The 14,539-nt window shown below is 46.4% G+C and overlaps 1 protein-coding gene across 3 annotated transcripts in view; it reads right to left on the bottom strand.

Annotated features, from left to right (window-relative positions):
- The window catches only part of PCSK5 (proprotein convertase subtilisin/kexin type 5), a 767,735-nt gene extending 761,981 nt beyond the window's left edge, over positions 1–5,754 (bottom strand). For all 3 annotated transcript variants that reach the window (XM_033926861.1, XM_033926868.1, XM_033926878.1), the window contains exon 1: positions 5,164–5,754. In XM_033926861.1, the coding sequence (XP_033782752.1) occupies positions 5,164–5,343 (180 nt within the window). In that variant the 5' untranslated portion in view covers positions 5,344–5,754. The remainder of the gene's footprint in view (positions 1–5,163) is intronic.
- Positions 5,755–14,539: the final 8,785 nt, after the last annotated feature.

Raw genomic sequence — 14,539 nt, 5'->3', positions numbered from 1 at the left:
AATTTCTCTACGTTCAATGGCCTTTCCATGCTTGGCTTCGTTATTGTCTTGTGAAATATAACCTTGACGTTCTCATGTGAGCACACAATACCCAGAGTACCCAGATGAGATGCCATATATTCCGAGTATAAACATCATTTAAACACTACAAAGAAAACTGAAGACTCATCTGTTCCCTGTGAATCAAGTTCAAAGTTTATAATACAGGTGTTCTGTCACGTATGCCAGACATGACTCAAATACCAAATTCACATCATATAAATAACAATCTGATCTATGATGTGTCCAAAACAGAATATGTAAAAAAAAAAAAAAAAATTATTAATGAACCACACATCATATCAGACTGCATTCCAGTTCATTTATTCTTCTTCAGACAGAACTACAGAGCTATAAATCTCTGCTCCTCTTTCCATGAGAGTTAAGGATACTAAAGAAGCAAAGAAATATGGAAACTGATAGAAGATAAGAACAGTCAAGGATCTGCTAACTGACCATTTTCACTATAATAATAATAATAACTTTATTCTTATATACCGCCAGTAATCTTGCGACTTCTAGGCGGTTTACAATAAAAGAAACTGTAAATACACTGAAACAATGCAGGCTGCTTGCTCTCTGGGGCCCCGATGCACAAAAGCTTCCTGTGGCAGTAGCCTTACTGTCACAGAAAACTGCCCTTCCAAATACATGAATGGGTTCTCCATAGTTGCTAACAATCCTCATAGCAGCCACCGAGAACCCTATACAAATGCATCGCAAGGAGCTCACTGGTATTCTAATAAGCTCTCCTTGTGATGCACAAAAGGGATCATCCCTTTTGTCATCGCAATTTTTGGGCAGGTCTAGATCTGCCAGTAGCTGTTGTGTGCTCGCACAACAGCTGTGCTCCCATTTAAAATAAAAAAAAAACATGACAAACCTGCAACCCCTGCTCTCCCCGACGGCTCAGCTGATCGGGGATTTCCTTGCTGCAATCAGCTGAGCCAGCAGGGAGAGCGGGGACTTACAAAAGTGATCCACCCAATTCTTCCCTCCCACTGACTCCCCCCCAAGCCCTCCCCCTTCCTGCCACCACCAAATTCCCCCTCCTACTGGGCTGGGCCAGCCTCCCCAGCTCAGGGGCCAAACCCCCTTCATCTGGCCATACTGGCCAGACACTCCCCATACCTTCATTGGAAGAAGGGTAGGAGGGATGCCTACTCCCTCCTGCTTCTGGACCTGCCTCTTAAGAATTGCCATACTGGGACAGACTGAACGTCCATCAAGCTCAATATCCTGTTTCCAACAGTGGCCAACCTAGGTCCCAAGTACTTAGCAAAATTGGTTCAGGGTCTTAGGCCCCTCCCAATCTGGGATGCACTGGGAGGAGCCTTAGGAGCCTGAGCCAATCAGGGCCTTAGCCTCTTTCAGTGCTTCCCAGGAGGCACTAGGGAGGGGCACAGTCACCATTTTGAAGAGGCGGGCCCAGAAGCAAGAGGAAGTGGGCATCCCTCTTGCCCTTCTTCCATTAAAGGTGTGGGAGGGTTGTTGGGAGGTGTCTGGCCAGTACAGCCAGATAGGGGTGGGGGGCAGCCCTTGAGCTGGGGAAGCTGGCCCAGCCAAGACTACCAGGCTTTGGAGCAGGAAGAGGGAACAGGGGGCTTTCATTGGAGGGGGAGGAAATTGGTAGGAAGAAGAATCAGGGGGTCACTTTTGTAAGGCAGCCCTGTTCTCCTTACCAGCTCAGCTGATCACGGCAGGGGAATCCCCTGCCATGATCAACTGAGCCAGCAGGGAGAAGCAGCAGCGGCAGAATAAAATTGCTTGGGGTTTGTTTGGGGGTTTTTTGACAGGAGGGCTAGGGGGAGGAGCTGTGCCTAGCAATTGCTCTTCTAGCAAGTGCCAGGCACAGTTAGAACATAAGAACATAAGAAGTTGCCTCCGCTGAGGCAGACCAGAGGTTCATCTCGCCCAGCGGTCCGCTCCCGCGGCGGCCCATCAGGCCCATTGCCTGAGCAGTGTTTCCTGACTATCCCAATGACCTACCTCTACTCCTATCTGTACCCCTCAATTCCTTTATTCTCTAGAAACTATCCAAACCTTCTTTGAAGCCTTGTAACGTGCTCCGGCCTATCACAGCCTCCCCTTTTTACTGGGGCTGCTCTGCACAAATAGCGTGCATATCATTTGTATGCTATTCATGCAGAGCATCTCCCGGAAAACAAAATTCGATCCCACCACAGTATTTTTTACCATGGTGTTGGAGTTTTTTTGTATCCTGGCACGGTTGTTCTCTCCTTTCCTCACCGAAGATAGCATCGTCTCCTGGAAAGAGAGTACTAAGTACTGTAATAAAAAGTATGATAGAACAGGTATTAGCTCCTGCCTCTTTACCTACAGGAGGTCACTTTTATATCTATCTAGGGCTGAGAGAAAGTGCAGGATAGACTCCGAACACACTTTCTTGCACTCCAACTCAATGTTAACCATGGTAATGACCAGAAATGGTTAAGTGCCCTGGACAATTCAGGAAATTATGGTTGTGCACAAAAAGGGGCTAATGTGAACTGTTTCATTTGGGTTCGGATTAAAGAGACATGGAGAAAAGATAAACAGCAAGACACCTTAGAGAAGACCACAGAAGTTTGAACCTCTTTTCTGGAACTGTTGCATATATATATCAAGGCTTCCCAAGGACCACACAGCAAATCATGCTTCTGGGATATCCTCGATGAATACGAATGAAATCCATCTGCATAATTTGACACCCCCCCCCCCTAACCTGTGGATGTAAATTGATCTCATGCTTGTTCGTTGTGCATATGGATGCTTGCTATGAGGTTTGGGAAGCTTTAATATATCATGAGAAAGAAACAAAAAATGTATACCACACCGTATTAGAATAATTGAGCCAAAAGCCTACACAAAATTTGACATAAAAGAAAACATATATACATACACAAACATGACCAGAGTGTATTTATCAGACCACCCTGAATACTCACGCTCTGCAACTCCACAAATAAGCAAATTCCCAAATCTATCCTGCTTGCTACCTTCTGAATCTGCACTCCCGCTGAGGTGATTATGAACTATAATACCGCTTCCCCTTTCCTGTCCCTGTCACTGCAATCATACTAACAGCATGAAGGATATTCATGAGGGAAAAAAAAAGTGTTCTTAAAATAGAGCACAGTGATAAAACACACACACATCTTCATTCTTACAGCAGAACAGTTAAACCTGTAGGGGGTTTGGCAATTTATTTGTAACCCTGCAGCAGAAGCCTTATCAATAAAATCTGAATAAGAAAATACTGCTAACTTGAAATGAGATCATAGGCACTTAGGTCTACAAATTGATGGTTCAATGCAAGGGATGAAATCTCCTCCCATTGTACTTTGCTCTAGTTTGACTGGCCTTGTCATCACTTTTTTCTTTCAAAAACTATTAGTAATGCTCACTCTTTTTTTTTTTTATTTTATAATTGAAGGCACTAAAACTGACTCAGGAACACTGTCAGGCGCCTTAATAAAATTCGTGTAGTCCCCACAGTAACTACTTATTACTAGAACTAATCAGATCTTGCTTCTGCTGAAGTGCAGCTTCCTGGAACTCCTCTCAGACTTTGCCCTGAAACTCCAGCTCCCAAGTACAGGCTCTTTTCACTGCTTCATTGGCAAGGAAGTGTTGAAAACAAGCCCCTGCGCTAAACAAGCCAGCACTTAACCTCTGTGTACTTGTTTAGGACCCCGAGCTGCCGAAAGAGATCCAGCAAAGGTCGCGCGCGCGCTGAGAGCTCGGCTCGAGGCGGCTCACGGCCGCTTCCTCCGCTGTATAGCTTTCCCTTTTTCTCAGATCGCTCTTATTCGTTCTCGCGTGCGGGATACGGCTAAAAGTTAGTCCACGCGGATGGAGGCGTTAAATATATATGTATATTTATTATTATTTTTTTTTTTTTTTTAAAGAGAAACCCTTTATAGGCCATGCTTTGCTGGTCATCAAACGCCCTCCCCCGCCCTGCTGCCTCCTCACGAGGTCCGAGAAAAATACAAAGTTCACACCACTACACAGGAAAACAAGGCTGGAAAGGTGGGCTCGCTCAGGGTACCCCCCCCCCCCCGATTCTTCAAAGGCATTTTCCGCATTAAAGTGGCAGGCTTCCCCCCCCCCCCCCCCGTCCGTCCGTCCGTCCCTCCAGTCTGCGAGTTATCGTTTTTTCATTCAAACACTACATTTCATCCAAATCCGTAGGTTGAGGTCCTGGGACCTCCCCTGCTGATTTGGCAAAGAACACCTCAAAGGGGGGGAGGGAGCACTGGAGGGGGGGTTGCGGTAGCAGGAAAAATAAAGGATCAAAGTCTGCTACAGGGTGACAAACCATCCTCCAGCAGTCACTCTCAGGGCAGATCCCCCCCCCCCCCACTTCCCCCCCGGGTAAGGCTGTCCTTGTTATTCTGCCTTTCCAGTACTTCACGGAGGATCCAGGTCCACAAGATGCTTTTTTTTTTTTTTCAATCCCACCAAAATGAATTACAACTAATCAAAAAAAAAAAGCGTAGCGGTGCAGCTTGCCAATCGCCCTCCCAGATGTTTTATTTCTCAGTGCGTTTGATCTTGTCACTGGCTTCAATTTCTTCAGGGTACGTGAGAGGGGCCGCTCTGCCTCTGCTTAGGTTCGATACCTTCCCTCGATCACCGGTCCTGGAAATTCACTAGACCCGAGCCTCTGAAGTTTTAGTTTTTCAAAGCGGCTGCGGACTGAAACGCCTGCACGTCCCACCCCCCAGGGCAGTCCCGTTAGGGATTTCCAAACCAAAAGAGGCCAAAAAATAAAATAAAGTAATAAAGCTGATTTAACTGGGAGAAAACTGCTGGTGAAACTTTGACCTACCCTAGCAAACTAAACGAGATTATCTGTGCCCAGGAGAAACTGCATAATAGACATTAAATGCCTGTCTCCCTCATCAAAGGGGAACCCCCTTTCTCAGATCACCTTAAAGATTAAGGACCTACCTGTCTGGCACAGGCCCCCCTCCCCCCAACACTTTTCCGATCTCCTTAAAGATCTGTCTGGCACAGCCCTCCCCCCCCCCCCCCAGCAGCACGTGCGATCGCCCAGATTGTTTTGGTCTAGAGCATTTAGCTAAAGGTTTGTTTGGAGGGGGGGAAGCCCATTACCTGTCCCATGTTGATGTAGCCGTATTTGTTAGCTATCCTGTTGGCTTCCTGGCTCCCCCCGGTTATTCGCACAGCCCAGTGGTTCGTGTACGTCCGAGTCCTGCATGAAGACAAGCAAAATCCCAGCAAGAGAGCGAGGAGGCAGAGCAGATCCCCTCCGGAGAGCCTCCGGCAGCCCATAGTCCACGCGGCACAGAGCCCGAGAACTTGTCCCCCTCCTGCGGGCGATGCAGCAGCCACGGGGGGGGGAGGCGAGTCCACGCTTTCTTCCCCAAACTTAACTGCACCGACAGGCGGCTAAAAGCCTGGGAGGTCGCATGCACCTTTCTCCGCACTGACAGGAACTCGGTTCAAGCTCGCCTTGCACTTTTAACTTCGGGTTTCCTCTCTATCCAATGGCATGTATGAGGCATTCTGGTCCCTCCTCTGATCGTCCCTGTTTGTTTTTTTTTCCCTGCCCTCCTTCGCCTACAGCGGGTCGCGATAAGTGCTGGAAGGTACTAGTTAGTCCCCGATACGTGCACTCTTATCTCTCTCGTGCTCTCTCTGTGGAGTGTGAGTGGAAATGGCAGCAGCAGCAGCGTAACTGACTGTCCCCCCCCCCACCTCCCGTCCGAAGTCAGAAGTACTCTGGACCAGAAGGGTGGCCGGGAGGGTCCTAGCACCCTCCATCTCAACTGCTGCTGGGAGCTCTCGGCTAACCTCAGTGCTAAAGCCTGTATAGAGGAAGAGGGGGGAAGCAGTGTCCAGTGGTGTACCTAGGGTATGTGGCACCCGGGGCCCATCATTTTTTGACACCCCCCCCCATGTAAAAAAATATTTTTTGTAATGACCATGAAACGGAATAAATGGTCAGAATAGAAACAGGCAGTGAAAATTTTCTTATATTCCAAACATAACATAACATAAATTATGTCTGAATTGTCATGACATCAGAAGTACATATGGAGTAGTTGCAGGTGATGCTTGGGACAGTTCCGATTGTGTTAGTTCGGTTTTATGTGTTTTTTGAATAGAAGGGTTTTTATTTCTTTTTGAAGGTTTTGCAGTCTGTGGTCGATGTCAATTGGTTGTAGAGTTGGGGGTCGAGTGTTGCAGCTCGAATGGCTAGGAGGTTGGCGAACAGTTTTTTTCTTTTGACGTTTTTGGTTGGAGGGTGTGTGAATGGTGCGTGAGTTCTCCTATGTCTGTTTGAAGTGGATTGAATTATTTAGCTGAAGAAATTAGTTACCCCCTCATCCCACACACATTAATTCTCTTCCATTTTTGTTCCCATTATAAAAAACACTGATAAGTTCCCAGAAAAAAAATACATTTAAATAAGAAGTGAAAACAAAGGCCCCTACAGATGAGAACATAACATAAGAATAGCCTAACTGGGTCAGACCAATGGTCCATCATGCCCAGTAGCCCATTCTCATGGTAGCCAATCCAGGATACTAATACCTGGTCAAAACCCAAAGAGTAGCAACATTCCATGCTACCGATCCAGGGCAAGCAGACACTTCCCCCATGTCTTAATAACAGATTATGGACTTTTCCTCCAGGAATTTGTCCAAATCTTTCTTAAAACCAGCTACACTATCTGCTTTTTTTTACCATAACTTCTGGCCACTTCATTTTTAAGTTTAGATTTTTCCTTTCAAACAGAGACCTTGCTAGATGTCAAATACAGCACAAGGTAACTTCACATGGACTTAGTTGTGCAGGAAATGTGAATCTCCTCATACACCCACCATATAGTGCAAAAATGTGCAAAGGTCTGTTTTTTTCTTTCGATCACTACATAGCCTAATGCCACACAAGCAGCGCTGTTACAAACATATTCTGTAGGTCAATGCTAAGGATAACAAAGTTTCCTTCCTTGGACCAGAAGGAGGTACTGATAAACCACTGGAAGAGATCCCAACACAACACCCAAAGACCCACTCAGTGTGTGAACCAGTTGAGTGGAGTGGACTAACTAGGGGGTGGAAATGGGCCCGGAGTTTGCTCAGCAGAATTTCCCAGACCACCTCTTCCTCTCAACACATTGACACGCTGCCACCACCACCACTAGAAACACCTCACTGGGTAGGCCAGCTATGCTATAAACTTTATAAAACACATTATTATGTTTTCTTATAAAGCACATATTTTAACTGAACTCTCTGACATCCTCAGCCTTTCCATTCACAAAAATAGAAGGAAGAAAAGTTCCCATTTCCTGCTGTTTCATGTCCCCGGCCTATACAATATTTTTTTTCTGCAGACCCTTCAAAAGTCTGACCAAATCCTCGTTTCACTTGCATTATAAAGTACTGAGGATGCCATCTCTCCCCAATCCCAGGTCCTAAAGTCTAAGACAGTAGCGCAAACTAATGCTGCCAGATTCAGGAAAAAAAATTTCGATTCGATTCAGCCTATTGAATTGGTTTTTCAATTCGATTTTCCTGCCCAGTTGGGTGATTTTTTTCAAAACTCCTGATGGGTTTTATAGCTTTTTCACCCCCTTTGGCTTCTCCTAACCACACTGGTGCTGTGGTGTAAATAAAATAAAGAAACAAAAAGGACTTTTCCTCTCTCTGTTAAATCCTAGCTCACGTTTGCAGTCCAACACCAGCTCTGTCAGGATACACATTTCAAATCTGACATATTATAATCACAAAACAGAAAATAAAATTAATTTTTCTACCTTTTGTTGTCTGGTTATATTTCAAATCTTTTTGGTCCAAGGCTCTGGTTTTCTTCTGATAACTTGCTTGCCAGGGTCTCCTTCTTTCTGCGTGCTAACCATCCATCTGCCAACTCTGTCCTCCCTTTCCATTTCCCTTCCCTCCCCAGGAAGTCTGGTATCTTTCCTTTTTTTCATCTCCCTCCACAGATCCACCTTTTCTTAACTACCCTTTCATCCTGCATCTCTCCCTCCTTCCCCACCACCCCAGAGTCCACCATCTCTCCCTTTCTTTTCCCAATTACCCTCCTATCCAGTATCTCTATCCCTCCTCCACACCATCCCTTGTGTCCAATTTCTCTCCCTTTCAGTTCCTTCCCTCCCTAAATCCCATGGTCCATCATTTCTCTCCCTCTCCTCTATTTTCAGACCCATTATTTCTTCATCCCCCCCCCCCAAAGTTTGGCATATGCACGTCTCTTTGAACACCCCCTTCCCTCCATGTACTTCTAAACCAGGGTCCCCCCCAAAGGCCTGTCCCCCCTTAAAGGTCTGCCTGTCCCCCCTTGAAGGCCTGTCCCCCCCCCTTGAAGGCCTGTCCCTCCCCCTTGTAGGCCTGTCCCCCCACCTTGAAGACCTGCCTGCCTGTCCCCCCCTTGAAGGTCTGCACCCCCCCCGAAGGCCTGTCCCCCCCCTTGAAGGCCTGTCCCACCCCTTTGTAGGCCTGTCCCCCCCCTTGTAGGCCTGTCCCTCCCCCTTGTAGGCCTGCCTGCCTGCACCCCCCCCCCGAAGTCATGCACCCCCCCGAAGGCCTGCACCCCCCCTGAAGGCCTGTCCCACCCCCTTGTAGGCCTGTCCACCCCCTTGTAGGCCTGTCCCCCCTTGTAGACCTGTCCCCCCTTGAAGGCCTGTCTGTCCCCCCCCCCCCTTGAAGGCCTGTCCCTCCCCCTTGAAGGTCTGCACAACCCCCCCCCGAAGGCCTGTCCCCCCCCCTTGAAGGCCTGCCTGCCTGTCACCCCCCTCCCCCTTGAATGCCTGCCTGCCTGCCCACCCGCCCCACCCCGAAGGACCGCTCGCCCCCCTGGCCTCCCCGCACCACCTATGAAGCAGCACTACCTATGCTCCCGGCCTTGCCGTTCAGTCCCCACCACCACCACCACCCCCGAAGGACCGCTCGCCCCACTGACCTTCCTGCACCACCTATGAAGCAGCCGCAGCAAGATCGCGACGTCAGCTATCCCTGCGCTGCTTAGGCGCTGCTTCCTGCGCCGCGTTCCCGCCCCTCCTCTGACGTCAGAGGAGGGGCGGGACCGAGGCGCAGGAAGCAGCGGCCAAGCAGCTCAGGGATAGCTGACTTCGCGATCCTGCTGCTTGCTGCTTCACAGGTGGTGCAGGAAGGTCAGTGGGGCGAGCAGTCCTTCGGGGGTGTGGGGGGACTGAACGGCAAGGCCGGGAGCACCCCTTCAGGGCTGGCACCCGGGGCGGACCGCCCCTCCCGCCCCCCCTTGGTACGCCACTGGCAGTGTCCAAACGATTGAAAATTCTTACAGCTCACCACCTTTAAGAGAGTCCTGATCAGGGCAGGATTAACCAATAGGCCAAGTAGGCATGTGCCTAGGGCCTAAAATGGTCAGGGGGGCCCGATGAAGGAGGGCATCAACATTGTTTATTCCAAACGGAGATGGGCCCCTCCAGCATCGATCGGCAATGCAGCCCCCCCCCCCCCCCATCGGCAACGCGGCCCCCCATCAACAGAAATTAAGACAAGCAAGCAACGCGGGTAAGAAAGGCAATGGGAACTGTAATTGTGCAAGCGGTACTGCTTGCCCAAAGTTTCCCTGTGACGCAGCTTCCTGTTTCCGCCTGGGCACATGGTGGGGTAGGGCGGGCCAGGGGGCCCAGTGTACTTGTATGCCTAGGGGCCCTCGACGAATTAATCCTGCCCTGGTCCTGATCTATCGCCTTTCTGTGATTCAACCAAAGCGATTTACATATTGCATACAGGCAGGTGTGTTCACTAACATGAGCAACAAACAACCTTATCACCAATTGTATTGCCACAGTCTTTAAATTAAAACAAAAACTACAGGCACGTGCCAAAAAGTGACACTGCTTTTCAAGTAGAGAAATAGCTGAAGACTTCAATGATGCTTTATTTCTGTTTATTTATTTAATTAAAACACTTATAGTCTGCACTCTCTCCTCATTCTAGGTGGGGGAACAAAAATAAAACATGCATAATCAAAATTCTAAAACATATAATCATCAATAACCACAAATGTAAAACAAAACTAAAATAAACTAAACCATATCGATCAGACTGTCAGTAAATTAAATAGAAAAAGCCTGAGTAAATAAAAAAAACCTTTCAGCATTTTTCTGAATTGTATCATAGAACAAAATATGTTCCTTAACTTAAAAGGTAAAAGTGTTCCACAGTCTATAACATCTGTGATATACTGTAAACAATAGTTGATCAATATACATCCAGTCTGATATGTTTATATGAAGGAATGTGAAGCAGATGGAAGGTTTGGTGACAGTCTATAAATTCAAAAGAGAAGTAGTAATATGTGGGGGCTTCATTGTTCAAGGTCTTATGAATGAGATTCAAAACTTTAAATTTGACATGCTATGGAACTGGGATCCAATGTAAGTAGCATTAGCTTGATTTTTTTGTTTTTAAAGATTTATATGATTTTGCAGGGCAAAACATAAGAACAGCCATACTGGGTCAGACCAATGGTTCATCTAGCTCCGTATCCTGTTTCCAACAGTGGCCAAACCAGATCACAGGTAATCGGAAGAAACCCAAATAATAGCAACATTACGTACTACCAATCCCAGGGCAAGCATTGGCTTCCCTCATGTCTGTCTCAATAGGAGACTATGGACTTTACCTCCAGGAACTTGTCGACACCTTTTTTTAAACCCAGCTGCGTTCACTACTGTTACAGCATCCTCTGGTAATGTGTTCCAATCTAGAGCTTAACTCACTAGAACAGGGGTGTCAAAGTCCCTCCTCGAGGGCCGCAATCCAGTCAGGTTTTCAGGATTTCCCTAATGAATATGCATGGAATCTATTTGCATGCACTGCTTTCATTGTATGCTAATAGACCTCATGCATATTCATTGGGGGAAATCCTGAAAACCTGACTGGATTGTGGCCCTCGAGGAGGGACTTTGACACCTCTACACTAGAAATAGGAATATTCCCCAACCACCGAAGAAAACTTATTCCCAAAAGATCAAAATGGAGAAATGAACAAAGTCAAGAATTACAGACCAGTAGCTTAAAAGATTACTTGTACTCCTCATTTTTACTGTACATCGCCTAGAAATTATGATAGGTATTTAATCAAAATTTTAATAAACTTGAAACTCATAGGAAGAGGTATGACCAGTAGGAAAAAGGAGGTATTGATGCCCTTGTATAAGACTCTGGTGAGACCTCATTTATAATGAGTACAATTCTGGAGGCCACACTTTCAAAAAGTTATAAAAAGGATGGAGTTGGTCCAGAGGAAGGCTGCTAAATTGTGTGTGATCTTCTTCATAAGACGTATGAAGACAGATTTAAAAATCTCAATATGTATACTTTGGAGGAAAGGTGGAAGAGGGGAGATATGATAGAGAAGTTTAAATACCTTTGTGGCGTAAATGTGAATCAGTTGAGTTTCATTTGAAAGGAAGCTCTGGAATGAGAGGGCATAGGATGAAGTTAAGAGGTGAAAGGCTCAGGAGTAATCTAAGGAAATACATTTTTACAGAAAGAATGGTAGATGTGTGGAATAGAGAATGACATGGGGACAAATTTTTCCCCGTCCCCGTTAGAACTCATTTTCCCTTCCCGGAGAGTTCTTTTCCTGCCTCTGCCCCATTCTTGCAAACTCTGTCCTCATCTACACAAGCCTCAAACACTTTAAAATCATAAGTGTTCAAGGCTTGTGAGGTTAAGGCAGAGCTTACAGGAATGGGACAGGAACAGCGACAAAACTCATGGGGATGGGATGAAGAAATTGAGTTCCTGCGGGGACGGGGAAAAATTTGTCCCCATGTCATTCTCTAGTGTGGAACAGTCTCCTGGAATAGGTGGTGGAGACAGAGACTGTATCTGAATTCAAGAAAGCATGGAGTAGGCACGTGGAATCTCTTAGAGAGGGAAGAAATAATGGTTACTGCAGATGGGCCATTTGGCCTTTATCTGCTTCTATGTTTCTAAACCCACTTCATGTGAAGCTATTAGAAAGCGTGGTTAACAAATCAAATTACAAAGTACCTGGAACATCATAACCTATTAGATACCACACAATTGTGTTTCAGAAAACACTAGTCACAATTTCTAAATCACAGCTCTAAATAATTTATTAACGTTAAAATAATAAAATTGTGTTTGTAAAGTGCTCAGACCCTTTAACCATCTATTCAGTGGTAACACCGAACTGTGGCTATTGTTGAGACCATTATCGCCTTTACAGTCCCAAAACCACCCGCTCAATACAATCAATAATAAATACTGTAAGTTTACTTATCTCAAATGGCAGATGGCTGATGGAGTATATTGTCAATAACCACAGGTGAAAATAAAGTGCCAGTGCTCAAACGTTCTTTAGTGGAAAACTAATAGCCATGTTAAAATTGCTGGCCCCGACTCGTTCATTCTTAAGAAAACACTGAAAATAGTACTCTGACATTGAGATTAGAACATGCATGAACACCAGACAACAAGTCCTTGTACTACAATTCAACTTAGGCAGTGCATTTGATGTGGTAGTTCATCATCAACTCCTGTTACTGATCCTAAACTCTCTACAGCAGGGGTGTCGAAGTCCCTCCTCAGGGGCCGCAATCCAATCGGGTTTTCATGATTTCCCCAATGAAAATGCATGAAATCTATTAGCTTACAATGAAAGCAGTGCATGCAAATAGATCTCATACATATTCATTGGGGAAATCCTGAAAACCCGACTGGATTGCGGCCCTCGAGGAGGGACTTTGACACCCCTGCTCTAGAGATAAGCTGTAATGTGCACACTTGGCTAGAAGGATTTTTAACAAGCAGAACACACAGCGTAAAAATGAATGGAAAAAGAGTAAAAGAATGGTCAGCATCAAGAGGAATACCACAACATGCTAATGTCAACACTAGTAAGAAATATAAAATATACAAAATTAAAAAAACACATATATGTAAAAAATGGGAAGGGAGGTTTGAGTGAATCCTTTTAACTCAACAGGATTCTCTCTTTTTCACTTTCTTTCTTTTTCACTCTTTGTTTTGATAAATAGTATATTTAAAAGCGAGTTCTTAACATTTTGGACATCTCTTTCACGTTTCGATCTATCCCCTTTAAACGTCAATCAGTTTTTCAGTAACATCTATGCAACAGCATCTCAATCATGACGCGCTGTCACTTCCAGTTATGATGACATCGCACCGGGAGTTCTTAAATCGAGTGTGAGCAGTGTGGAGCCATCTTTTGCTGCAGGAGATGCGTTTCAGCGTCCCATTTGAAGGTATGTCTTGTTGGATATCACTTTAATCTTTGGAATATGTGCACCGGTCCAGTACAATCACAAGGTTCTTGTTTTGGTTTTGGTTCCAGTTTGATCGGATACGTTACACCCTGAGGCAGCAGACTTTGTGAAACGCTGGCCATCGTTGGTGTACCGATCAATCAGAAAGAACATAAGAACATAAGCAGTGCCTCTGCCAGGTCAGACCAGAGGTCCATCCCGCCCAGCAGTCTGCCCCTGCGGCGGCCCAACAGGTCATGACCTGCCTTAATCACCAGAAGGGGCCCCCTTGCCCCCTAGGTTTCTCATCGAAGTCCTATCTTCCCATCAATGTTCTAACCCTCCGGCCTTGCACCTGCATGACCTGGTGAGCTGTCTATACTTATGCAACACCCCAGCACCTCCCTCAGTACCCCACGATCCCCTTTTCCCTCAGGAATCTGTCCAATCCCTGTTTGAATCCCTATACTGTACTCTGCCGGATCACTTCCTCCGGGAGCGCATTCCATTTGTATATGTACTTATGCAGCACCCCAGCACCTCCCTCAGTACCCTACGATCCCCTTTTCCCTCAGGAATCTGTCCAATCCCTGTTTGAATCCCTGTACTGTACTCTGCCAGATCACTTCCTCCGGGAGCGCATTCCATTTGTCCATGACCCTTTGAGTGAAGAAAAACTTCCTTGCATTTGATTTGAACCTATCTCCCTTCAGTTTCTCTGAGTGCCCCCTCGTACCTGTCGTCCCTTTTAGTCTGAAGAACCTGTCCCTGTCCACCCTCTCTATGCCCCTAAGTATTTTGAAGGTCTCTATCATATCCCCCCTGAGCCTCCTCTTTTCCAGAGAGAAGAGCCCCAGTTTATCCAGCCTCTCGGCATATGGGCAGTTTTCCAGCCCTCTTACCAGTTTCGTTGCCCTCCTTTGGACTCTCTCAAGAACTGCCATGTCCTTCTTGAGGTGCGGCGACCAATATTGAACGCAGTATTCCAGATGTGGGCGCACCATCGCTCGATACAGCGGCATGATGACTTCCCGCGTCCTGGTTGATATGCCCCTCTTGATGATGCCCAGCATCCTGTTGGCTTTCTTCGAGGCTGCTGCACACTGTGCGGATGGTTTCATGGATGGATCCACTAACATACCCAAGTCTCTCTCAAGTCCGGTGTCTTCCAGCAATCTCCCCCCCATTTTATACTCGAACAACGGG

The sequence above is a fragment of the Geotrypetes seraphini genome, chromosome 1 (assembly GCF_902459505.1).
Source record: "Geotrypetes seraphini chromosome 1, aGeoSer1.1, whole genome shotgun sequence".
Lineage (NCBI taxonomy): Eukaryota > Metazoa > Chordata > Amphibia > Gymnophiona > Dermophiidae > Geotrypetes > Geotrypetes seraphini.
The sequence above is the reverse complement of the archived record's forward strand: the minus strand, read 5'-3'. Positions and strand labels throughout refer to the sequence as shown.